At 64.7% G+C, this 23,089-nt stretch overlaps 1 protein-coding gene across 1 annotated transcript; it reads left to right on the top strand.

Annotated features, from left to right (window-relative positions):
- The first annotated feature begins 373 nt into the window (after positions 1-373).
- CEP131 (centrosomal protein 131) lies at positions 374-18,948 on the top strand. Its single transcript, XM_027626032.2, has 26 exons — positions 374-571; positions 2,682-2,883; positions 3,611-3,714; positions 4,176-4,290; positions 4,566-4,693; positions 7,976-8,089; positions 8,673-8,828; positions 10,035-10,152; positions 10,542-10,655; positions 10,880-11,036; positions 11,483-11,577; positions 12,054-12,236; positions 12,587-12,772; positions 12,851-12,970; positions 13,154-13,279; positions 13,584-13,700; positions 14,784-14,886; positions 15,518-15,719; positions 15,939-16,046; positions 16,147-16,264; positions 16,386-16,460; positions 17,209-17,351; positions 17,427-17,604; positions 17,684-17,880; positions 18,571-18,631; positions 18,715-18,948. The coding sequence occupies exons 2-26, from the start codon at positions 2,698-2,700 to the stop codon at positions 18,787-18,789; spliced, it is 3,279 nt and encodes a 1,092-aa protein (XP_027481833.1). The 5' UTR covers positions 374-571; positions 2,682-2,697; the 3' UTR covers positions 18,790-18,948.
- Positions 18,949-23,089: the final 4,141 nt, after the last annotated feature.

Below are 23,089 nucleotides of genomic sequence, written 5' to 3'. Positions count from 1 at the left end.
GAGTCCGGCGACGGTGTGGGTGACCAGAGACTGGGCGCCCGGGACCGCCTGGGTGTCGGCGCAGGCTGCTGGGTCCCAGGGGCCCCCGCCGCCCCGCCTCCCTGAGGCTCCGCCCAGGTCCCGCCCCGCGGTAGCCGAGGCCCCGCCCTCTCCGGCTGGTCCAATCGACGGCCCGCTGCCCCTGGTGAGGTGGGGGGGGCTCCGCTCTCCGCGGCTCCTCCCACGCCTGAACGTCCCGAAGGACAGCCAGGCGCCCAATGAGCTCTCCGGACGGCCGGAGCGGCCAAGCGGACGGCCAATCCGGAGGCGGCGCGGGCAGGAAAGGCGGGCCCCCGTGACGGACAGGGGAGGAGGTGCCCGGCTGGTGGCTGGTTGCTGGTTGCTAGCTGCCGCCGCTCGCCCTGCGGCCCGGCCGCTTCATTGTCACCTGGGCCTCGGAGCCGGCGCCAGGGCCGCGGCGCAAGGTTGCCCGCCCAGAGCCTGAGCCCCGGGCGTTCCAGCTCGGAGGGCCGCGCACAGTGCCCCGCCGGCCGGCCCCGCAGGCTTCGCGCCCCAGGCCCGGCTCGCGCAGGTGAGGGGGGTCCCCGCGCAGGTGAGGGGGGCTCGCGCGGATGCGGGTGTGCGGGGCCCGCGCAGGTGAAGGCTTTCCCCGCTCTCTTCTCCCCCGTGCAGGGGCGGGCGGGGGGCCTGCGCGAGGGGGTGGAGTCCCGTCGGCAGTCTCGGGTCCCACCACCTTGAGCCAAGTCCTTTGGGGGTCTGGGAGCTGCTCGGTGAAGAAGCGGCCGGGGGTCCTGCATCAGCGCATGTGGAGGAGTCTGGGCAGAGGCTCGGGTGCTGGGACAGACATCTTTGTGTGCAAGGCGAGGTCTGGCCTGGAGGTTTCCAGGGAGAGGCTGTGTTTGCCGTCCCAGAGCCCCGCGCGCTGATGCTGCCCGAGCGGCTCAGCCGGCCAGCCTGGGTCCGGCCAGCGCCCTGGGGAGAGGAAGGGGTTAAAATCAACCGCACAACCGGAAGTGCATGAGTGGATGGCAGGGACAGTTCTGTGCTCCACGCTAGAGAACAGAGGCACTGGCCTCTGGCCAGGGGGCCCCCACTATGTGCACGGGGGAGGCCGAGGCACTGAACCCGGGGTGGTAATGGTGTGTGCCTGCTGGCCCACCAGAGTCCTCCGTGGCAGGGAGGGCTGTGCTCCTTCCTCCGTGGTCATTCTTGGTGCTGCCGGTTCATGCACTCCTCTACTCCTGTTGTTTGAGTGCCTGCCACGTGCCAGGGGCCGGGGCTACCTGGTCCCCGTCCTCGTGGTGCTGATGTTCTTACGAGGAGTGAGACAAGGGCAGACCGACCTGTGTGGCCAGGTGAAGGAAAACAGAGCAGGAGGAGGGAGCAAAGTGACGGCGACCCGTGGCTCTGTGAGTGGAGGGGGAGCCCGGGGACGTCCCAGGGAAGGGGGCCCAGGCAGAGGGGCCGCAGGTGCATGGGCTTGCGATGGAAACAGACTGGCCCAGTTTGAGGAGCAGCAGGATGGCTGGTTTGGCTGAAGCAGAGCGAGGGGCAACGGGGGGCAGTGAGGAGGTCACAGAGAGAGCACGGTCAGATCTGAGGGGTGTTGGGGGTTTAGACTTTATTCTCTGTGCCGGGGGGCCCTCAGAAGGTTTTGGGCAGGGATGCGGGGTGATCTGAGACCTGGTGGAAAAAGATCAGCTCCGGCTGCCACGTGGGGAGGGGCTGGAGGAGGGACTGTGTGCTTGTCCAGGTTCTAGGAGAGTCTGTGGAGGGAAGGGGTGCGTGGGGAGAGGGCACCAGCAGCAGGTGTGGTGGGGAAGAGAAGATGTCAGCATGAGATCTAGGTCCTTGGTTTGAGCCAGTTACAAATGGTCTGGGTTACATGACTCCTGGGGAGGGGGCAGCTAGAGGCAGACGTCAGGGTTCTCCTTTGGTGTTTTTGGGGCTGAGGCGCCAGATGCACAGCTGGTCCTGAGTCAGGAATTAGGGAACAGAAGGGGGCCAGGAACCGTCAGCCTCTGTTTGAATCCTGGAGACCAGATGTGGGCCCCCAGGTGAGAGGCTGGGTGGAGGGGAGGCCAGGGCTGAGCTTGGGGACTCTCTGACTTGAGAGGTTGGGAAGAGGAAGGGGTAGCCAGGGAGACGGAAGGGTGGCTGGTGCTGGTGGGGGGGCTAGAAGTGAGGAGCAGATGCCACAGTCGGGGCGCTCTGGGGGGCTCTGGGGAAGCGCAGGGGTTCCATGGCCAGACCGCGGACCAGAGTTGGGGACCCTGGGTCGGACAGCATGAATCAGACCACGTCCCAGTTAGAGCGTCTGCCATGGAGCCTCTTGCAGGCCAGCCTCACAGCAGCTGCCTTGTCCAAACCTCAGGACAACCCCAGGAACAGGCACTTTGTGACAGCTATCTTACAGACGAAGGAAGAGTGCTCAGAGGGGTGGAAAGCCTCTCCCAGGGCGGGGGCGGGGGGGTGGTTCAGTGCTGCCCCCGGCCACCCTCGGGCAGGGTCCCTCTGGAGAGCCGTCACTTCGGCCCCGGGTCCTGCTCTGACAAAGGGACCCCTGCCCACCCAGCGAGGAGGTGGCTGGGTGGCAGCGGGCTCCCTGACCTGGCGGGAGGTGGTGTGTGAGGAGGCCTGGCTCCTCAGAGGATGTGCCAGCGCATTTCTTGCTTGCTCAGGCCCTGCTCAGCCTCCATGAAGGGCTCCCGGGCCACCAGCGGTCCCTCCGGCGCCCCTGAGGGCAGCTCAGAAGGGGTGGACCTGAGCCTGACCGGCCTCCCTCCACCCGTGACCTGGCGCCCCAACAGTGCCTCCACCGCCAAGCCCATTGCTCGCTCCTTCTCTGTGGTCACGGGCAGTGAGCCGAGAAGGAAGGCGCTGGTGAGTGCTGGGGCCGGGGGTGTGTGGGTGTCCCTGCGCTGCCCCTGCGTTGCCCCCACCTCCTGCAGAGTCCCCCCGCCCTTCCGCAGGCATTCCACATGTCTGTTGTCCTGTCGTTGCCTGTGGCCGCCCCAGGCTCAGGAGGGACTCCCGCTTGTAGACCAGAGACCTAACTCACAAAGAGGTCAAGGCCAGGGTCGGTCAAGGGTCGGCTCAGCCTGAGGCAGAGCCTAAATCCTGCTGCCACCAACCTCTCGGTCCCTCTTGCTCCACCAACATTGGGTTTATTTGCGTCCTCGAGGAGAGGGCAACCTTTGGGGGAGGAGATGAGCTCCCAGCGGCCCTGAAGAAAGCCTGGTGGGCAGGCCGGCCGCAGGTTCTTGGCCGGAGTGGGGTGGCCATGCTCCTCGGGTAGTGGATGACCACGAGCACCAGGCCCAGCAGCCGTTGCCGGAACTCCCGGGTCAAGCCCCACACACTTCCTCCCGGACCCTCACCAGCCAGGGACGAAGGGTTCCCGCGTTGTTCGAGGAAGACGAGGCTTCGAGAGGCCGAGGACCTGGGCCAGCTCAGCGGGCCCTGCCCAGGACCCCCCGCTACTCTTGTCCGCAGGAACCAGGAGACCCCTCTCCTCTCCCTAAATCCGTTTTCCGAGGCCTGGCGTGGCACGGTGTGAACTGGTGAGTGAAGCCTGCGCCATGGGGTTTCTTGTTTCTTCCTTTTACAGGAGGGGCCTGGAGGTTCCCGAACCATCAACAACCTTCGTAGATCTAACAGCACCACGCAGGTCCACCAGCCGCCAGCCCGCCAGGCCTGGACCGGCCCCTTCAGGTAGCCCCCAGCACGCTCCTTTCCTGCCTCTGTCAGCCCCCCTTCCAGCCTCATCAGGTAGGGCCCAGCCTGGGCACCGGGGCCTGATGTGACCTGCACTCAGGCCAGCCCTGTGGGGGGCAGGGGGGCAGGCAGGCGGGACGCGTCTTACCCCTTTGTATCTGCGAGTGGAGACGCGGAGCCCCAGGCCAGCACCCCCCCGCCTGCTTCTCTGCCTCTGTCCCTGCTGCGCCCTTCACGTGGGCGTGGGGGTGGCTGTGGCTCGGGTGGGAGCCCCTCCTTCAGGCAGGGTTGTCAGATTACAGCTAAGCAGTGCTGCGCCGAGCCCCGGGCTTGGGGACAGGAGTCCGCTGGGCTGACCTGGCTCCTCCCATCCCCGCGGAAGACCCGCCCGTCTGCACTCCTGGAGCGGGCCTCCCTGGGCTGACCGTTCCTGCCTGCCATCCCCTCTCCCGACACAGGCCGGCTGGGCGCCCCCACTTCCTGACCCTCTTCGAGGGCAGCTCTGCTGGGACAAAGAGGCTGGCTGGTCTGAGCAAGGCTCCCAGCGAGAAGGGAGCCACGTGGAACGTCCTGGTAAGGGCCAGTGGCTGAGTCTAAGTGTCCCTCTGAGAGGGACGCCTGGTTCCTGCCTTGTTCTGGCTGCACCTGAGGGCGGGGCCGGTGGTGGGGAGGGGGTCAGTGTTAGCCGGCTTTGATCACAGCGTGACAGGTGGAGGAGGGGCACAGAAACTCCCAGCCCCCTGGGCCATCCTGTCTGTGGGTGAGGCTGTGGGGGACACGCCAGGGGCTTGGGGTCCGTGGCCTGTGCAGCATGTCCTGGTCTGAGGTGGCTACCGTGTCACCGACAGGATGACCAGCCCAGGGCTTTCACCTTGCCACCCGACTCCCAGAGTCCTAGCACCGTCGACGCACCGGTGGGCCCACGGAAGAGGGAGTGCACCGTTCCTCTGGCCCCCAACTTCACTGCCAACAACAGGTGGGACCTGCTGTAGGCGTTCTGCGTGGCCCCAGGCACCTGAAGCCCCTGGAGGAGGGCGCTGTTTGTCTTATTCGTGGCAGGACCTGCGTGCTCTGGAATGAATGAACGAATGAATGAGGCAATGAGTGGCTGGCTTTCTCCACCCAAGGGCCCAGGGAAGGAGGCTGCAGGGTGGCATCTTGCACACTAGGCAGGGGCTCTTCTGGCCTGGGGAGGGAGCTCAGAGGGGGCACACCCCCACCCGCCCTCTCCTCTGCGGGGCAGCTTGCCTCCAGACGGCCCGAGATGCCCGGCTTCGCTCCCAAAGAGGTCAGGCCTGGTGAGGGTCATGTGGGGCCACGGGCCACTGTATAAGGCTCGGCCTCCGCATCTCAGGAGGGGAGAGCCTGTTTCCTGGGGCCATTCCTGCTCGCTGCGTGCCAACAGCGGGTCCGCGTGCAGGCCCTGGTGGTCCCTGGTCAACCGTGCCGCCCACAGTGGGACAGAACGAGGCACGTGCAGAGCGATGGCCAACATGGTGGGGTCTGCAGAGGGCCGGGCAGGCTGCGGCCTCGGCCGATGGGGCTGCTGGCCAGGAATCGTCGGGATGGGCGGGTGGCCTGGAGAAGCCATGGAGGAAAGCGGGCTCGGCATGGCTGCCCTGGGCTGTCAGGGGAGCTGGTCCCCCTCGCCGTGGGCAGAGGGACAAGGAGATACATTCGCTTCAGCGCCAGAACTTCCAACGCGACAGCCGTTTATCAAAGGAACGGTCTTTGAGAGAGGTTCTCCGGGACCGTTCCCCAGAGTCGGTGCAGCAAGAATTCTTGGTTTGACTCAAGAATTTAAGTGAAAATTTAATTGTAATTTCTATCAGTGATGCACGTACACAACTAAAACATGGAGCTGGACCGCACCTTAAGATGAAAACTAGCAGACCCGCTGCCCTTCCCTCCCCACCCCGAGTCCTGCTCCCCAGGGGCATCTGCTGTCGGGCTGTTTCTGGTGTTTTCTAGGAGGCGTTTATCAAAGCTACACCATTGTTGCTCCTCGCTGACTGTGTTCTGCGTGGAGGGCGGGGTTTGCTCTCCTGTGGCCTGCGCTGCACGCGAGCACATCTTCCCTCTACCCACCACCCGGGGAGGGCCGCACCGGCGGATGCGCCTCAGTCTCTGTGGTTGCATTTCCACGCAGGGACCGACACCAGCTCTGCCCGGCCCGAATTCTGATTTTGCATGGTTTTTTTGTTTTGTTTTTTTGCTGTGGGCCTTGGGGCAAGTTACTTAACCTCCCTGGGCCCCAGGGCCCTCGTTTATACTAAGGGGTCATGCTTGTGTTTGCAGTCAGGAGGGCGCACTGGGGAAGACACGCGCCTTAGAGCAGCGCCGCGCCCCAGGGGCCTGTCGACATTTGGGACAGGCTGGTGTTTTTCCCAGAGTTCAATTTTCCCACTTGGTTGTCTGTGTCCCAGCCACGTGTCCCAGACTCGACAGCAGGGGCCCTCCCTGTCCACCTTGCTCTGGAGAAACCCCTCGGAGCCTGGCTTCTCCCCCCTCACCTGGGTCGGACTGGCCGCCCTCCCTGCGGGCCGCACGCCCATGCCCACAGGCTGCCCCCCGCCGCCCCCGCCTCCGTGTGGGCCCTCTGTCCCCATCTTCCGTGAGCACACCCTCCTGCAGGCTCCCGGCAAGGATGCTGAGGTTGCCTGTGGGCCTAACAACGCCGTCACCCTTGAGCTGACCCGGAGTTTGGTCGGCAGAGCCACCAGAGCTGTCGCTCGGGCTCCATGGACAGCCGCCGGGGAGTCCTCTGCCCCGATCCCTGGTCCTTTTCTGGGTCCTGCGTTCTCTCGAGCAGCGTTTTGTGTCGCCCCCTCACTTCCCTGCGTGGAATCTCGAGGTGCTGGCCCTCTGCCCTGGGTCCTCCCCACTCGCCTGCTGGCCTCGGGGGGGCCCCGTCCCGGACACGTGCTGCCCGGTCCCAGCAGATGTCGTCCTGTGTTTTCCGTGCCAGTTTCGTTCCCTTTCTTTGCTCCGCTCCCCCGTGAGTGCGCCGCTGGCCCGGCGGGCCTCCCGGGCGGACTCTACAGTCTGCCTTCAGCTCTGGGGCCAGGGGCCCCGCGCACCCCCGTGCTGCAGGCCTGCTCCTGCCTCCGTCCCCGCGTGGCCAAGCTGCGTGGTCCTCGGTCCCACAAGCTCCTCCTTCTCCGGGGGCGGTGGTTCTCAGTCGCCCTCTGACGACACCAGGCAGCCAGGCAGGAGGCGGGCTGTGCGCTCGCCCCGACTCCACACGCGTCTCAAGTCAGCTGCGCTGGGAGTATTGAAATCCGCAAACACGACAAATGAGCTTTTCCTGCAGAGAACAGGCTGTTAAACGTGTGTCGGCACAGCCCGGTTGCCGGGATGGATTCTCGGAGACACCCTCTCCTGTTTGTCAGCCCTTCGCATGCGCGTCTGTCCTCAGATGTCTGGCAGAGCACTTGCGAGGGAGGCCCTCCAAGTTGTCTGGCGGCTCACACCGGGGCGACGGCGCAGGGGCCAGGCTGCCGTCTCGGGGAGCTGCACCTGTCGGCGTCTGGGGCTCTTCTCTGGGCTGCTCGTCTCTCCCGGGAGGGAGTCTCTGGCCTCCTGCCTGCGCGCCCCGCCGGGAGTGGGGGGTGGGGACGTCCTGCTGGGCACACACACCGGGAGAGCCAGCCTCCTGTCTGGAGCCGAGGGACGGGCTTGGTGCCAGGTTGCCGGCCGTGAGGAAGGGGTCGCAGTGTTGCTTTAGAAGAGCCGGGCATCTCCACTTCCTGCGCCCCGTGGGGTCCTAGGGGGCACAGCAGCCGCCCCTGCGCCCCGGGCATCTCCCTCCCTCCCCGTGTCACTTACCACTGGCCCTTCTGCTTCTCATCCTGTAGAGCACTGTGGTCACGTGCTCGTGGCTCTCTCCTCCACATTCCCTTTGTCCACATGTGTCTGTACCGTGTGTGTTCCCTCCGGTGGGTTTGAGGGGGGCAGAGAGAGGCCTGTGTGTCTCCTGTCCTGTCTCATCGGCACAGAAAGGCCTATGCTCCATGGACTGGTGGTCTGTGACCAGCAGGCGTGTCCACTGTCAGGGGCCTGGGTTTTCACAGCCCACCTCGGGCTCTGCTCGGTGGAACACCAGGGGCGGGGCTCTCCCAGGTCCTGAGAAGCCCCCACTGTTGGTGTGGTGGCCGTGGAGGGGCCCCCGGGGACGCTTGGATGATGCTGTGGTGATCATGCCCCGGGGCTCTGTGCCGCCTCCGGAGCCTGACACCGCTCCGGTCTCTTCTGGCAGGAGCAATAAGGGCGCTGTGGGCAACTGCGTCACCAGCATGGTGCACAACCACTACACACCCCCGGACAAGGCGCCGCCCCCCAAGAGCTCCAACCACATGGCTCCCTCCCTCAAGTAAGGCCTGGCTCCAGTCTGGGGCGGGTGTGGGAGCCCGTGCACGGTGAAGAGCCCGAATGGGGGCAGGCTGTGCCCACAAGGGGCACCAGGGAGGCCACATTCTGACCGGACTTGCACGGGCAGTCAGGCGGGCCTGGGGCTCACCCCCGGCCTGCGGTCCTGCTGAGGAGGCTGCAGCCGCCCCCAGAGTCTCCAGCCCCCTGGCTGAGTCTGGTGCAGGCCTGTGTGTGTCGCTCCACGCCTCCTGCACACTGGGAGGCAGGGAGTGCTCATGGGGTGTCTGGGGTCACTGTCTGGCTTTGGGATCCTGCGACTCTTGAGATCTCTTTGCTTTTTTGAATGGAAAGAGCCCATTAGCCCTGGGTGCTGCCAAACGGGCCCTGTGGGGGGATCAGCTAGCATTCGAGACTGGGGAGCAGGCTGTGCCCGCCACTCATGTCCTGTGGGTGCCTCCTTCCAGCCCAAGGCCCCCTGGGATGAAGCCAAGGCTGCCCCCCTCTGCTCGCAGGCCAAGCCGACTGCCGGGGCTGTGAGGGGGCCTGGGAGGCGGCCACGAGCCATTCCTGCCCTTTCCTGTTAGCAATATCCTCAAGGCGGCCACCGGTGGCGGGGAGAGCAGCAGCTCTGCGAAGCCACACAAGAACTTGGCCGGCAGCAGCCACGTGGCCCAGAACAACGCCGGGGGCGCCCCGGGCCCGCTCAGACGGAAGGAGGTGACAGAGGAGGAGGCCGAGAGGTGACCAGGGGCTGGGGGCCAGGAGGGGGCCTGAAGCTCCCCTGATAGGAATTTCCACTTGAATGATTGTTTTCAAACATGGACGCGGACAAGCTCCCATGTCGTCCAGGCCCGTTTGTACTAAGTGTGAAGAAGAGGCAAGTCTGCAGAGGGGCTGGTACAGCCCCAGCCGCCTGTGGCCGCGGACAGCAAGAAGAGGGGGGTATCTTTTCGGGGTGATGGAAATGTTCCAAACCTGGGTCACACCGGCAGTCATACACGTGGGTCAGTTTATGCAGAATCATCGAACGGTATACTTAAGATGAATAAGTTTTATAGTGTGTCAGTTGTAGCTCACTAAAGCTTTTAATTAAAAAAGCATTAAATGGAAGGAAGATATAGAAACTAAAGAAAGCACCAACAATCTCAGGGTGCCTTCTGCGGTGGCCCCCAGTCCACGGCGTTGGTCCTGGTCAGGAAGCTGCAGGTGATCCAGTCACTGCTGCTGTCCTGCTGGAGCCTGGGGAGCAGACCTGGAGGAGGAGTGGGTGAGGCCGGAGCCTGCAGCTCCGTGCACCCCCCGGGCCCTGTGTCAGCCGCACGGGCCCCTCTCTGCCCCTGTCCCTGGGCCGGCGACCGTCCGTGTCCTGGATGTTCTGTTACGGACTTTAAATGGTCCGGAGAGCCAAGGGGAAGACTTTGTCAAGTTTACGCAGCTTTTCTGACTCGAATTGACTGGCAGTAAAATGCACGCGTGTCATACGGCACGTAGTGTGGTGAGCTTGGGCACCTGCGTGCGGCCGCCAAGACACAGGTCTGTCACCCCCAGAATCCCCCCCACCCTGCCACCTGCAGGCCTTGTATCCGGTTTCTCCAGGCCTGACCCTGGCCACGCCCAGCTGTCCCTTTAGGGCTTTGCCTCTTCTAGAATGCTCTGGCTGGAGCACTAGGCCCGGGGCCCGTCTCTGGTCAGTGTGGCTCTCTGTCTGTGAATAGCTTCCACTGTCGGGACTGCAGCATTCACCCACAGCCCAGCCGCGGGCCTCGGGGTCATTTCTGGTGGTGAGCGTCTGTGGATGGGCATTTTCGTTTCTGCGGGAATGTGCAGCTGTTGGCTTCTCTGCCCGCCTGGGCCTTTGGGGGGACGCGGAGGGGAGAGGCCATCAGTCAGCTGCTTTGGGTGCACAGGGCCCAGCCTCCATCCTGAGCACTGCTGCCTCCCCGCAGGTTTATCCACCAGGTGAACCAGGCTGCTGTCACCATCCAGCGATGGTACCGCCAGCAGGTGCGGCGGCGCCGAGCCCGAGCTGCCCGCCGAGAGCACCTGCTAGCATCAAAGCAGGAGGTCAGTGTGGTGTGAGAGCTGTGCCCTGAGGAAGCAGGCCAGAGTCCCAGAGGCCCCAGCCACATACACTGGGGTTTCTGCAACCTGGGATTGCCCCATGGGTCCGCACCCCGTCTGGGGGCCCTGCTCCCTCCCGCCCTGAGTCAGGGCCTGGATGTCAGGACACACCTGCCAGTGACACCCTGGGCCGAGCAGTCCGAGCGGTTTCCGGCTACAGGACCCTGCTCTGAGAGGCAGGGCTGTCTCCCCACCTGGAGGAGCCCCTGGCTGCCTGCCCCCCCCCCCGCCCCACGGCAGGTCAGGGGGCCGTGGGGTCCTATGGAAGCCCAGGTCTGGATTGGGCAACTCCATCCTCCCATTCAGACCAGCCGTGGGTTCGGCTTCCACAGGAGCAGCGGCAGCAGCTGGGAGAGGGGATCCTGGGCCTGCACCAGCAGAAGGAGGCGGCCAGGAGGAAGGTCCGGGAGGAGAAGGCACGCCAGGCCAGGCGAGCGGCCATTCAGGTGCCTGGGGTGGCCTGAGCAGCATGGGGAGCCCAGCGCCAACGCAGCAAACGACGCTTGCCGGGTCCACCCCCTGTGCCCTGGGGGACCCCTGCCTGCTGCCTTTCCTGATTCCTCCTTCCCCAAGCCCCTGGACGTTGGGCCCCAGGGCAGCTGGGCATAGCGGGGGTGGAGGGGCCTGGCTGTGTCCAGGCGAGGGTGCTCAGAGGTGCTCCTCATGGCAGGAGCTGCAGCAGAAGCGAGCCCAGAAGTCAGGTGACCCTGAGCCTGGGCTGCTGAAGGAGGCCTGGGAGATGGAGAAGCCCCGGCCCGCCCGGGAGCCAGCCCCCAGACCGGGGGGCACCGCTCACGCCCCGCAGACCCACAAGGCCAACAACACCGGTGAGCGCAGCAGAGCCTGGAGGCCGTCCTGCACGTGCCCCAGCTCTGCGCCCTGAGGGCATTGCCCCGCCCTGAGCCCAGTGCAGACACCCCTGCCCCCTCCCTCTGGAGGGCTGTGGCCTCTGCTGATGTCCCCCAGCCCCCTGTGTCGCTGCTGCACTGTGCAGCAGACCCTTAGGCCCTGCCTTTCTGCTCCTGCGCCTCTTCCTCTGGAGCTCGATGGGGGAGACCAAGAGTTCTGGGGTCACACCTGTTCCCCTGACCCTTCAGCCCAGGTCAGGGCTCCCTAACGTTCCCTGTGTTCCACATGAAGTCTGCCGTGGCTCTTGCTGTCACGTGCTCCGCCTCCCCTGTGTGTGGCCTCTTCTCAAGGGCTCCCCAGATTTGCCACCCCCAGCTAGGGGGACGCCCGGGGCGGGGGGCCAATGCTGTGCTGTGTTGCACAGGGGCTGGCTTCCGAACCGCGGGCCCAGAGGAACCCTGCCAGTCTGCTTCCAACTCATCCCCAGAGCCCCGGAAATTTCCAGAAGACAAGCCTCAGGTGTCCATATGGCTCCTCCTGTCTGCCCTCCCCGGCCTCAGCTTCAGGGGGCATCCATGCCTAGGTGGCCCAAGCCGGCCCCCCCGTGGCCGTGGGGTCACTGGTGCCAGGAAAGCCTGCCCAGAATGGGTCTTGTTGCTCCAGTGCAGAAAGGGGTCTCATGGGTTGCTCTGGAATTCCATCGGGTGTTCGTAGATGCTCCGGTGTGGGGCCCCGTGTGTGTGCCTACAGAAGGGACCAGGAAGCCCGGAGGTTAGGGGCGAGGAGGCCAGGCCCAGGGGCATCCCACCCAGTCATCCTTCTGCTTTCCCTGGAGGTGGGTCGGGATGAGCCTGGTCCATGTGGCTACGTGGGCGTGAGCCTGTGCGGAGGAGGCCTCCCCTCTTGCGGCTCCCCATCCCCCCCCAGCCTCCCACCCCGGCTCTCTGGTGGTCCCCAGTGGCCTCGTGGTTCTCCCTCCTACGTGCCCACTGCAGGGTGCCAGCTCCCGGGATGTGGCCAGTGAGGATCTGGAGGTGGTGGGTCCTGCCAGGGGCAGGGCCAAGTCCAGGGCGACCCTCGATGAGCTGCTGGACACGCTCAAGCTGCTGGAGGAGGAGCCCGAGCCACTGTCCTGCCCCAGGGCCTACCACAAGGACAAATACTCCTGGACCGACGAGGTGACTGGGGGCTGCATCCGCACAGGTCACAGGGGCTCCTGCCTGCTTCAGTCGGGACCCTAATGAGGGCCAGATGGGGCTTGTTAGGACGCCCAGAGTAACCCTGGGGTGGGGAGTGGGTGCCGCCTCTCTGCCCGTGGTGCCCTCGGCCCGCAAGCATCTGGGCAGCCTGAGAGGCCCTTCCTTCCAGACCACGTCTGGCCGCCTTCCCCAGCTGTCCCTGCACTCGCTCCTCTCCATCCTCCCCTGCCCTCCCCATCCTCCCCAGGTCCCTGAGTGGCTCCTGGAGGCCCAGCCCAGTGTCCTCGGCTGCCCCAGCGGCCCCTGCTTCTGTGCTCCCTCCCCTGTAGGAGGAGGACGATGCCAGCTCGCTGACTGCTGACAACCTGGAGAAATTTGGAAAGCTCAGCACGTGCACCGGTCCCCCTGAAGATGGGACTTTGCTGTCCGAGGCCAAGCTGCAGAGTATCATGAGCTTTCTGCACGAGATGGAGGTGGAGAAGTCGGGGCAGGACCGGCCAGCCTCAGCCCCCCAGGTGTGGAGGGGCCCCAGGGAGGGACGGCAGGTCCTCACCAGGTGACTGGGGCCTGCCTGACGTATGCTGCCTTCCCAGGGGCTGGTGTCACAGGAGGGGTGCCTGGAGCTCGCGTCCATGGGGAGCACATCTGTAATGCGGCTGAAGCTAGAGGTGGAAGAGAAGAAGCAGGCCGTGGGGTTGCTGCAGAGAGCTCTGGTAACGTCCCCACCACCCCAGCCTGGCAGATCCTCACACACATGCAGGGGGCCGTGACCACGCAGGCCCTGCTCACCAGCCCGGGTGTGTCCTGCTGGCGCTGCTCCCTGGGAGGCCCCCCCCCCCACCGTCTCCCCCTCCTGGCGTCCCCTGCCCAGCCGCTCCTCCTGGCGCCCCTTACAGGTGCAGCAGCGGGACCTGACCGTGCGGCGGGTCAAGGAGACCAAGAAGGAGCTGGGCCGGCAGCTGCGCCAGCAGAGGGACCACTACGAGGCCACCATCCAGCGGCACCTGGCCTTCATCGACCAGGTACCTCTGGCTGGACCACGGGGCACCAGGGGAGAGGGGTCAGGACCAGCTGGGCCCGTGGGGTCGTCGGGTTCCAGACGGGCTTGAGCGTCACGGAGAGTTCCAGGCCCACGGGCCTTCTTTGCTGGGCCTCCTCCCTTCTGTGGAAATGGGCGGCACCCTCCCTGTGGGTACTGCTTGATGGGCTCGTCTGAGATATCGCTGGGTGCTTCCCCCGCTGCCGTGGCCCCTGCCCCGGGGTCCCCCACAGCCTCTCGGCACTCGGTGGTCACGCGGCAGCTCTAGCTCCGGCCCTTGATTGCAGCTGATTGAGGAAAAGAAGGTGCTGGCCGACAGGTGTGAGGCTGCGCTGGCCGAGTTGAAGCAGGGGAGCGACAGGCAGAAGGACAGGGAGGCCCAGGTGCAGGAGCAGCACGAGCTGGTGAGCCCCTCGGCCGGACTGGCCAGCTCTCCCCCGCTGTCCCTGCAGCCGGCCTCCAGCCCCACTGTGCGCTCAGCCCCCGTGGGAGGGGGTCCGTGCCCGCCCGCCCCAGAAAAGGGCAGCCTCAGAGCATGAGAGTCGCGGGGCTCGTGAACGAGACCCCGGGGCCCGGCATGCAGCCTCGGAGCCAGGCGGAGTTTCGGGCCTGTGCCCCGCGCCCAGGGCGCCAGCCAGTGGGCCAGGCCGGGGAGGGGGGACCCGCCCCAGCACCAGTCTCGGTCCCCTCCTGCCACCGGAGCTGCTGCTTTCCTCTGGCCCACTGGGTGCCAGACCCTGGGGTGGGGGCCGAGGGGCTCGCAGGACCCCTCCGTGTCACATACGAGGAGGGAGGGCTCAGGTGCTGGCCGTGTGCGAGCCTGAGCTGTCCCAGCTCTGGGCCCCTGGGCGGGGGGACCGCACGTGTTTCTCCCGGCTCTGTTGGCCGACAACCAGGCCCCTGCTTCAACCGGCTTTGCTGGCAGCCGCCGTCCACAGGCTGCCCCACCTCGGCTACGCCGCCCATGCTGTGGGCGGCGATGGTCCCCAGGCCCAGAGCTGACCCTGCAGGGCTGTAGCACCAGCATTGTTTTTACTTTTCGGATTTACTTATTAGGGGGAGAGAGGGCGTGCACAAGCAGGAGGGACAGAGGTGAGGGAGAATCTCTAGCAGACGCCTCACTGAGCAGAGATTCCCCACGCGGGGCTTGATCCCACGACCCTGAGATGATGGCCCAAGTCGAAACCAAGGGTCAGACGCTTCACCGACTGAGCCGCCCAGGCGCTCTGCGCCAACATTTTTAAAGTGCCCCCCAGCCACCGCAGGGGACAGCCGGGGCTGGGGACTCAGGGGCACCCCAGTGGGGCCTCTGCAGCCATTCCTGCCCCCCACCTCAGGCCTCCAGACTGGATCCTGCCTCCATGTCTGGGGAGAGCAGGATAGGATCACTGGCGCGTGCAGGGCAAGGGATGGCCCAGGGCGGGGATTTGTGTGTCTCCCCCCTTCCTCACAGCTGCTCTGTGGACTTCCTGTTTCCTTGGTGGCAGGAGATTAAGAAACTCAAAGAACTAATGAGCGCCACCGAGAAAGTCCGCAGGGAGAAATGGATCAATGAGAAAACCCGAAAAATCAAGGAGATTACAGTCCGAGGTGGGGACCGGCCACCCCCAGAGCTGGTCACAGGCTGACAGGCCACACGGCCCAGGGCAGCCACGGGGGATCTTTGAGCAGGGACGGTGGTTTCGGTTATAGCCTCGGTGGACCCGGGACAAAGGGCGGGTCCAGGAGGATGGGCTTGTCTTCCCTCTGCCCCCTGAACTCCTCCGCCTTCCAGGGGAGCGCGCCGGGTGGGAGCGTAGGGGGGCCCTGGGTTCCTTGCCACCTGGGACTGTGGCCGCCCCCCTGCTTAGAGAGTGAGTCTGAGGCCTGATGGAGCACCCCAGCTGTGGCTGCTGATGCCCAGCCCGCACCCAGCCCTCCTGCCCCCGGACACCCTCTTCCCCAGTGATCCCTCCTCCGGGGAGCCCTGCACCTGGGGGAGCCCCGTGTGGGGGGAGGGATGGTGAGCCCCGGGTCTCGGCTGTGCTTTGGGCTGGAGCCTCTGGGGTGGCCGGGGTGGGGGATCCCCTGGCTGGGCTGCGGCCCTGGTGTCACAGTGGGGGATAACGGGGGGTTCCCTACAGCACCGGGGCAGGGGTCAGCAGAGCGGGCAGAGGTCAGGTGTCCCCGGCCACCGAGGAGCCGAGGGGCAGGCCCCTGCAGTGCGGTGCCCTCCCTCCAGGCCTGGAGCCTGAGATCCAGAAGCTGATCGCCAAGCACAAGCAGGAGGTGAAGAAGCTCAAGAGCTTGCACGAGGAGGAGCTGCTGCAGGCGGACTCGCGGGCGGCCCAGCGCTTCGGGCGCCAGGTGGAGGAGCTTCGGGAGCATCTGCAGCGGGAGAAGGAGGCACTGGGCCAGCAAGAGCGGGAGCGCGCCCAGCAGCGGTGCGTGTCCCCGCCGGGGTGGGCCTTGCCCGGGGACAGACCCTGCGGGGGGGGGGGGGGGCAGACGCCGGACGCTCGCTCGGAGGCTGGTGCCAGGGCAGGAGACCCAGGGGGCAGGACGAGCCCCGTGAGGGCTGCAGGTGACGCCGGGTGGTGCGGGTGCGGGTGGGTGGCCGTGGTGGGAGCCCCCAGCCCCGCGCCGAGCCTCTGGTCCCACAGCTTCGAGCAGCACGTGGAGCAAGAGCAGCGGGCCCTTCAGCAGCAGCGGCGGCGGCTCTACGGAGAGGTGGCCGAGGAGAAGGAGCGGCTGGGCCAGCAGGCGGCCAGGTGCCACCGGGAGGGGGTTCCGCCCGCTGCCCCGCACCCCGCCCCCTGCCCCGCACCCAGCGCTGCGCCCTGCACGTGCTGACCTCTCCCCGGCCCGCAGGCAGCGGGCGGAGCTGGAGGAGCTGCGGCAGCAGCTGGAGGAGAGCAGCGCGGCCGAGGGCCGGGCTCTCAGGGCCGAGTTCGAGAAGGGGAGAGAGGAGCAGGAGTGCCGGCACCAGGTCTGCGGGGAGCGCCCGCTCTGGGGGTGCCAGGGTGGTGGCCGCAAGGGGTGCTGGGCCAAGCCTGGGCTCGTGCGACGGGGCTCCCCAGCCAGCTTTTCTGGTGCCGCCCGCCCCCCAGATGGAGATGAAGACCCTGAAGGACCAGTTGGAGGCCGAACGACAGATGTGGGAGGCCAGCTGCGCCAAGAAGGAGGTGGGGAGTGGGAAGCAGTCTCCTGCCCGGCACCCCCGGTGTCAGAACAGACACGCGTGGGTTCCCCTTTCGTGGCCTCCCCGTGGGCACAGTTCTGGCTGCTCGGGGACTGGTGGTCACGCACTTGTGTGCATGCTATGCAAGTGGGCTGGTTCAGCCCTTCTCAGAGGGGGGCTCCAGGAGAGACCGGGGGGCCGGGGCGGATCCCTCTGGTGGCAGAGGGGGCGTTCCTCACCCTCCCTTTGCCCAGATGGCTGCCCTCCTCATCTTCTGGTGCCTTCCGCAGGAAGCACTAGCCTGCACTGCCAGGCGCTTCTGGAATGAGGCCGTGGTGGACAGGCGCACAGGGCCACACGAGGCCATGCCCCTTGGCCTGGTGACAGAGCCTCAGCAGTGGCTGAGCAGCCTCCCCGTCTGGCCCGTAACCATGCACGGGGGTTACTGTATTTGTGGGATATGTTTGCAGATGCAGGGCAGCTGGGTCCAAGAGTGTGGTGTGAAGCCTGATGGGAGTTTCCAAGTTTCCTTCCAAGAGCCTGCCCCATTTGGGCCCTCACCGCCCGTCCGCAGGCTTGGAGGTTTCCAGGTCTGCTTTCAGACACAGGACAGCAGCCCTGGGCGGTGCTGCTGGTGCTCACGCTGTGTCCCACCCTGGGTCTGACCAAAGGGCTGGTGGGGCCCAGGGCAGGGCCAGGTCCCGCCACCCTGGAACCCTGCACTAGCCCCACTGAGCCCCGTGCACCCATAGGAAGCATGGGTACTGAACCGGGAACGTGAGCTGAGGGAGGAGATCCGGAGAGACCGGGATAAGGAGATCGAGCTGGTTATCCATCGGCTGGAGGCCGACATGACGCGCGCCAGGGAGGAGAGCGAGAGGGCCGCAGAGAGCCGGTGAGGCCTTCTCCCACCGGTGCCCGGCACGGCCCCGAGTCCCCGGAGCGCCCTGACCCTGCCCCTGTCCGCCAGCGTCCAGCGCATCCGGGACAAGTACAACACGGAGCTTTCAGAGCTGGAGCAGTCGGAGCGGAAGCTGCAGGAGCGGTGCACCGAGCTGAAGGGGCGCCTTGGGGAGGCAGAGGGGGAGAGCGAGCGTCTGCAGGGCCTGGTGCGGCAGAAGGAAAAGGAGCTGGCCCACCTGACGGCGGTGAGCAGGGTGGGAAGGGGCGGGCGGCGGCCCCAGCGCGCCCCGGCCGCCCGCTCACTCCCACCCCGTGCCGGCCCAGGTGAACGAGCAGCTGGTCAGCGAGAGGGGCAGCCTGGCCGAGGTGCTCCGCCGGGAGTTCGCGGACCAGCTGGCAGCCTCCGAGGAGGAGACCCGGCAGCTCAGGGCCGAGCTGGCTGAGCTGAGGGCCCGCCAGAGGCTGGAGCTGGAGCAGCTCACGCGGGAGAAGCAGGCCGAGCTGCAGGAGGTGCACGGGAGGTGGGCCGGGGGCCGGACTTGGGGTCCTCGGGGAGCATGGGGGGGAGGGGGTGGGACCCCACAGCTCCAACGGGAGGACGCTGGCTCTGAGAAGGGGAAGGGGGCTGCGGGTCTGCGTCTCCTCACAGCTCATGGAGAGCTGGGCCGTCAGCTGCCGCTGTGGGCTCCACGTGGCCGGGGCCCAGCCGGCTGAGCACCAAGCGTCCCAGCAGGACCCGGCTGGCTTCTGCCCCAGGAGCGCCCCGGGCCCGTCTCCCTGGCCTGGGTGAAGCAGCCCCTGCGGCGGAGGAGTCGGAGCCCCAGGGGCTTAGTGGTGGGCAGCTCCCCCAGCCCCGCGAGACCCCCCTTAGTCCTTCCAGAGAGGCGGGAGTTGGGGGGGGGCTTCCTCATCTCAGCAGGGAGCCTTCCCGGTGTGTGTCAGGATCCCCACTCTGGGCTCTGACTCACCGAGGCTGGTTCTGGGGACAGTGGCCCCGGGGCCGGCCGTGGGGGTCCCAGCTCGTCACCAACCCCCTCGGACGACCCAAGGCCCATGGTCAGCAGGGCTGGGATGGGGTGGGCAGCATAGCTGCCCCACTGGCTCTTCCAGGATGGAGACCCGTCCCGGCCCCCCCGCTGCACTCAGCTGCATGCCGGCCGCGGGGTCTGGCCGGGGCGGTGCCCCGCGGCCCACCACGCACTCCCCCGCAGGGTGAAGGTGGCCCTGGCGAAGAAGGAGGAGGCCGTGCGCAGCCTCCGGAAACAGCATGAGGTGGGTCCCCGAGGCCAGGTCTGCCCGAGGGCGGGCGGGGGGGTAACGACCGGGCCTGACTGTAGGTGGACGGCACGTTGCAGGCCGCGGTGAAGCGGGCCGACCACCTGGAAGAGCTGTTGCAGCAGCGCAGGTGGCCTTTCCCAAGCGCCAAGTGACCACCCGCCGCCCACAGCCCGGACGGGCCGACAACAGCCAGGCTGGGGGTCCCTGGTGCGAGGTGGACCCCAGCCCGGCCCCACCGCCCCCTTCCGTCCCTGTGTCCGGGGCTCAGTCATCCTGACGCTAGAGCGCCGTGGCTGCATTTGAACAGTAAAGAGGTGTTTTTAGTACTTTGTGTGCCCCTGCCTCATCTCTCTCTCCTGGGCTGGGGGCCAGGATGGTGGGGGCTGGAGACCAGGCGCAGGGTGTTCCCAGCCCAGCTCTGCTGTCAGCCTGACCCCCTGAGCCACCTGCCTGCTGTGGGCCCTGGGTTGGTCCCAGTCCCCCAGCAGAGAGAATGCTCCCTGGCTGGCCGGCCATGGCCCCAGAAGGAGCTCGGGGGCTCTTTCTTTGTGCTCTCCAGCTGCCCCAGCTGCCCCGGCCCGGGCACAACGTAGCACTTCTCCCGCTTGAGGACCCACCCCCCTGGACATGCGACAGGCAGGAGCTCCCAGAGAGTGGGCACTGGACAGGCCCTGCCCATGAGGAGGGGGGAGGCCCACCTGAGAGTCAGGAGGGAGAGTGTGAGGGGTGGGCCGAGGGGGCTCCTTCTCGAGGACGCACCTCCGTTTCCTCTGTTGTGGCTGCTGGAAGAGCCCAGGCTGGTCAGGAAGGCCCTCCAGCTCGTGCAGGGCGTCTCACTGCGTCTCCCTCCCACGCCCCACCACCCCAGAGGGCTGGGCGCTCACCTGTGGGGCCCACCTTCCCTCGTCACTGCCGTCCCCTGCCCTGGGGTGTGTCCAGCTTCGGTTTCCTTACCTGCACGAGAGCGTCTTTTCCCTCTTTGGTGCCCGAGCTGGCCGCGGCAGGGAGACACACCGGGTTCCTCTGGCCTGACCTGTCCCCGAGGGCATGAGCCCCGGTCTGGCCCCCGGGCAGCGTGCACGAGCCCCGTCCGTGTCCCCTCCTCACGGGGCTGTCTCATCCTGTGACATGACCAGGTGGGGAGAAGGTCTCGTGGCCGTCCAGTGGCCGTCCAGCAGTGTGTGCCTGGGGCACCCAGTTCTGGGGCTTGAGGTGAGGAGGGGCGGCCCTGGTCTCCACAGAGCTCCTGGGCCCGCTTCCTCCCCCCGAGCCACTGCTGTCCTGCAGCTCACCTTCTCTGCCAGCTATTCGAACATCCAGGCTGGCCTTCGGATGCTTTCTTCTCAAGTCCAGAGAAGGGCGGGTGGCTGGCCCTCAGTGGGGGCCGCTCCTTGAGGGACAGCGGGCACAGCTCAGACCCCTCCCTGGGCTGCAGCTGCAGCCGGCAGGAGCTGGTGGCTCACAGCGCTCAGCCGGACTCCTAGGGCCACGGCCAGGACCACACAGGAGTAGATGGGTCTTTCTGTCGAGGCTCTGACCTCCCTCCGCCCACCAGAAAAGGTATTTTGTCTGAAGCTGTTAGTAGGAGTTGCCAGGGGGAAGCGGCTGTAAATTACTAAACTATGTATTTTTGCAAGTAAGGTATTCAGCACATGGGAAGACAGATGTCCAGAGAGCGGGGCAGGCAGGGAAGCCAGGAAACCTGTGGAGATGGGCAGAGGTGATGCTCCCACCAGAGGCGGGCCTGACTTCCCAGCCCAGGCAGGACTGGCCGCCACCCAGCGGGAGCACCCCGAAGCCCCCTGTGGACTGGATGGCGGGGACACCCTTAGTTTCTGGCACGGTCCCTTCCCTGGATGGCTGTGGGTTATAGGGGCGTCTGGGGGATCTCTGGGGCCACCCCACCTGGACCCCCTCCCCAAGGCCACCCACCCATGGCACTCATGGCCTTTGACAGAACCTGCTTCTGACCCACCACCCTTTTGGGAGACAAGCCCAAACAAATCCTTGAAATTCCTGTTGGATCTGTGCTGGGCAGATCCTCTCTGGTCAAACAGACAGACAGACTGCCCTGTGGGGTGTGCGCTTCAGCAGGGGGCAGGCCAGGGATCACTGGCCTTGACCTTTCAGAATTCCTCTACTTCCCTCCCTCTCCTTTAAATTGTGTTTTCTTTTCTTTCTCTGACTTCTCAGGAAGTGTTCTTAGACTGTTGATGGTCGGCCTTGCCCTTCCAAGCCCATGCAGCAAACACCGAATTTTCCTCCAAGCAATGCGAGGCTTCGGTGTATTGTAGTTTCGTTATTCAAAATATTTTCTAATTTCCATGGTGGTTTCTGTGAACTGTGGGTGGTTTTGCACTGCATTGCTTTTCTTATCTTTTTGGTTTATGGTTTCTAGTTTGGCTTACCTATGGTCAGAAAATACATTCTATGTTATTTTAACTCTCTGATTCGATTGAGATTTGCTTTATGGCCAGCCTGTGGTCAATTTTGGTAAACGCTCTATTTGTTGATTTAAAGAGAATGCAGTTGTTGGAAGCAGAGCTGATCTTTATCATTTGGGTTGAGTTAATTCATTGTGTTTCTAGTCTTCTGTATCCTGACTGATTTTTTTCCTCTTTGCTCTGTCGGTTCCCAAGAGGAATGCTAAAATCTGCCACTGTGATTGTGCGTTGTCTCTTTCTCATTCTCGTTGGCTCGTTTTTGCTTTACGAATTCTGAGGCTATGTTAGTGGGTGCGTACACATTTGGAACTGTGTGTTTTCCTAGTGAACTGACCCTTCATCTTCATGAAGTGGCCTTCTTTGTCTGGCAGTACCTCTTGCCTTTATGGTCTCTTTCATCGGATAGCAGTATAGCTGTACCAGCTTTCCCACCATAGTGTTTGTGTGGTATATCTCTCTGCGATTATTTTTACTTTCAGGCTTTCCATGGCACTCCAGTTAAGCATAACTTGAAAACAGCCACAGATAAAATGCAAATAAATGGGCATGGCCAAATCTGGCCTGCACTGAGCTATATTTGGCCCCTGGTCCAGAGGGATTTCTTCTGCTCTGAGGGGCAGTGAGGGGAGGGATTGGGCTAGCTGAGGCCAGACTCCAGTCTCTGTGAGGACTGGCTTGGTTCTCCTGTCCTCACTCCTCACTTCTAACCCCTGAGAGCCCCAAGCCAAGCCCCTCCTCCTCCTCCCTGGCAGATGCCAAACACCCAGGAGGCCGCTGGGTGCCCTCCTCAGCTCTCAGCCTCTTGGCCACAGTTACCCAACACCTGATGGGAAACCTGTGACAACCTCAGGCTCATCTCTCAAAGCCTTTCTTCCCTGGGATCTCAGACCCCATGTCCTTGACGCTCTTTTTGCTCATAATAAACATTATAAATAAATGAATATTCTAGTATATTAGGGGATGGTGAGTACCATGAGCAAAGATACCAGGGCAAGGAGATGTGGAACACGTGGCGAGGGCAAGTGTGATATGCAATAGGGTGGGTTAGGATTGATTTCTTTGGGATGTGGCATTTGAAGAAACTTTGAAGGAGACAAGGGAGTGAGTCACGCAGATATAAATCTAGGGAAGAGCATGTCAGGCAGGAACAGCCGTGCAAAAGGGGCAGAGAGGGAGCAATGTGGCTGAAGTCAGGGTCTGGCGGGGAGCAAGACATGTGGGTGTTCCAAGGACGTGGCTTGACAGGGGAGCCTCTAGAGGGTTCTGAGTGGAGTGATGGATTGGACTTTTTTTTTTTTTTTTTTTTTTTAGTAAGCTCTGTGCCCACCATAGGGCTTGAACTCACAACCTCGAGATCAAGAGTCACATGCCCCACTGACTGAGCCATCCGGGCGCCCCAGATCTGACTTCTATTTTTAAAGGACCTCTGTGCTGCTGTTTTGAGAACTGACTGTCAGAGGGTAGAGGCAGCGAGGCCAATCCAGGAGCTATGGTGGTCACCCAGGCAAGAGGGGGTGGTGGCCAGGATGGCGGCAGGGAGGGGGGCCCTGGGTGATTTCTGAGGGCGGGGCCACTGAGATTCCCACAAAGGCAGGCGAGGAGAGGAGGGGAGGGTGATATGTGAGATGGGCCTCACTCCTGCCGTGGCCCAGCGAGGGTGCTCGGGAGGGCCAGCGCCTTCACTTCTGTGTGGTCCAGCCCCCTTGGCCCCTCATTCCTAGAGGCTGTAGAGTCCCCCAGAGCAGCTGGAAGAGGAAACCCACTCCCACCACGAGTGACACTTGCCCCCCACTTGTGGACATGGGGGCTGGGAAGGGGGCCCAGGGCTCTCCCCGGGACCAGTCCCCAGGATGGAGGGGGAGTACCGCCAACAGTGTGCATGTGGCCGCAAGGCTCCTAGCCGGATCGGCCCCGGGGGTGATGCGGCGCTAGCAGATAGGAAGGGGCAGGTGGCGGACTTCACTGAATCGGAGCTCAGCCTCGCGCTCTAAGTTTGAGATGCCTTTTC

The sequence above is a fragment of the Zalophus californianus genome, chromosome 16 (assembly GCF_009762305.2).
Source record: "Zalophus californianus isolate mZalCal1 chromosome 16, mZalCal1.pri.v2, whole genome shotgun sequence".
NCBI lineage: Eukaryota > Metazoa > Chordata > Mammalia > Carnivora > Otariidae > Zalophus > Zalophus californianus.
This window is presented reverse-complemented; position numbering and strand designations above follow the sequence as displayed.

Excerpts from the sequence above, each read along its gene's own strand:
- CEP131 (XM_027626032.2), top strand. The coding sequence starts at position 2,698 with ATGAAGGGCTCCCGGGCCACCAGCGGTCCCTCCGGCGCCCCTGAGGGC. Across the intron at positions 10,153-10,541 it reads TGCTAGCATCAAAGCAGGAG|GAGCAGCGGCAGCAGCTGGG; the intron begins GTCAGTGTGGTG and ends CGGCTTCCACAG. Across the intron at positions 16,265-16,385 it reads AGCAGGAGTGCCGGCACCAG|ATGGAGATGAAGACCCTGAA; the intron begins GTCTGCGGGGAG and ends CCCGCCCCCCAG.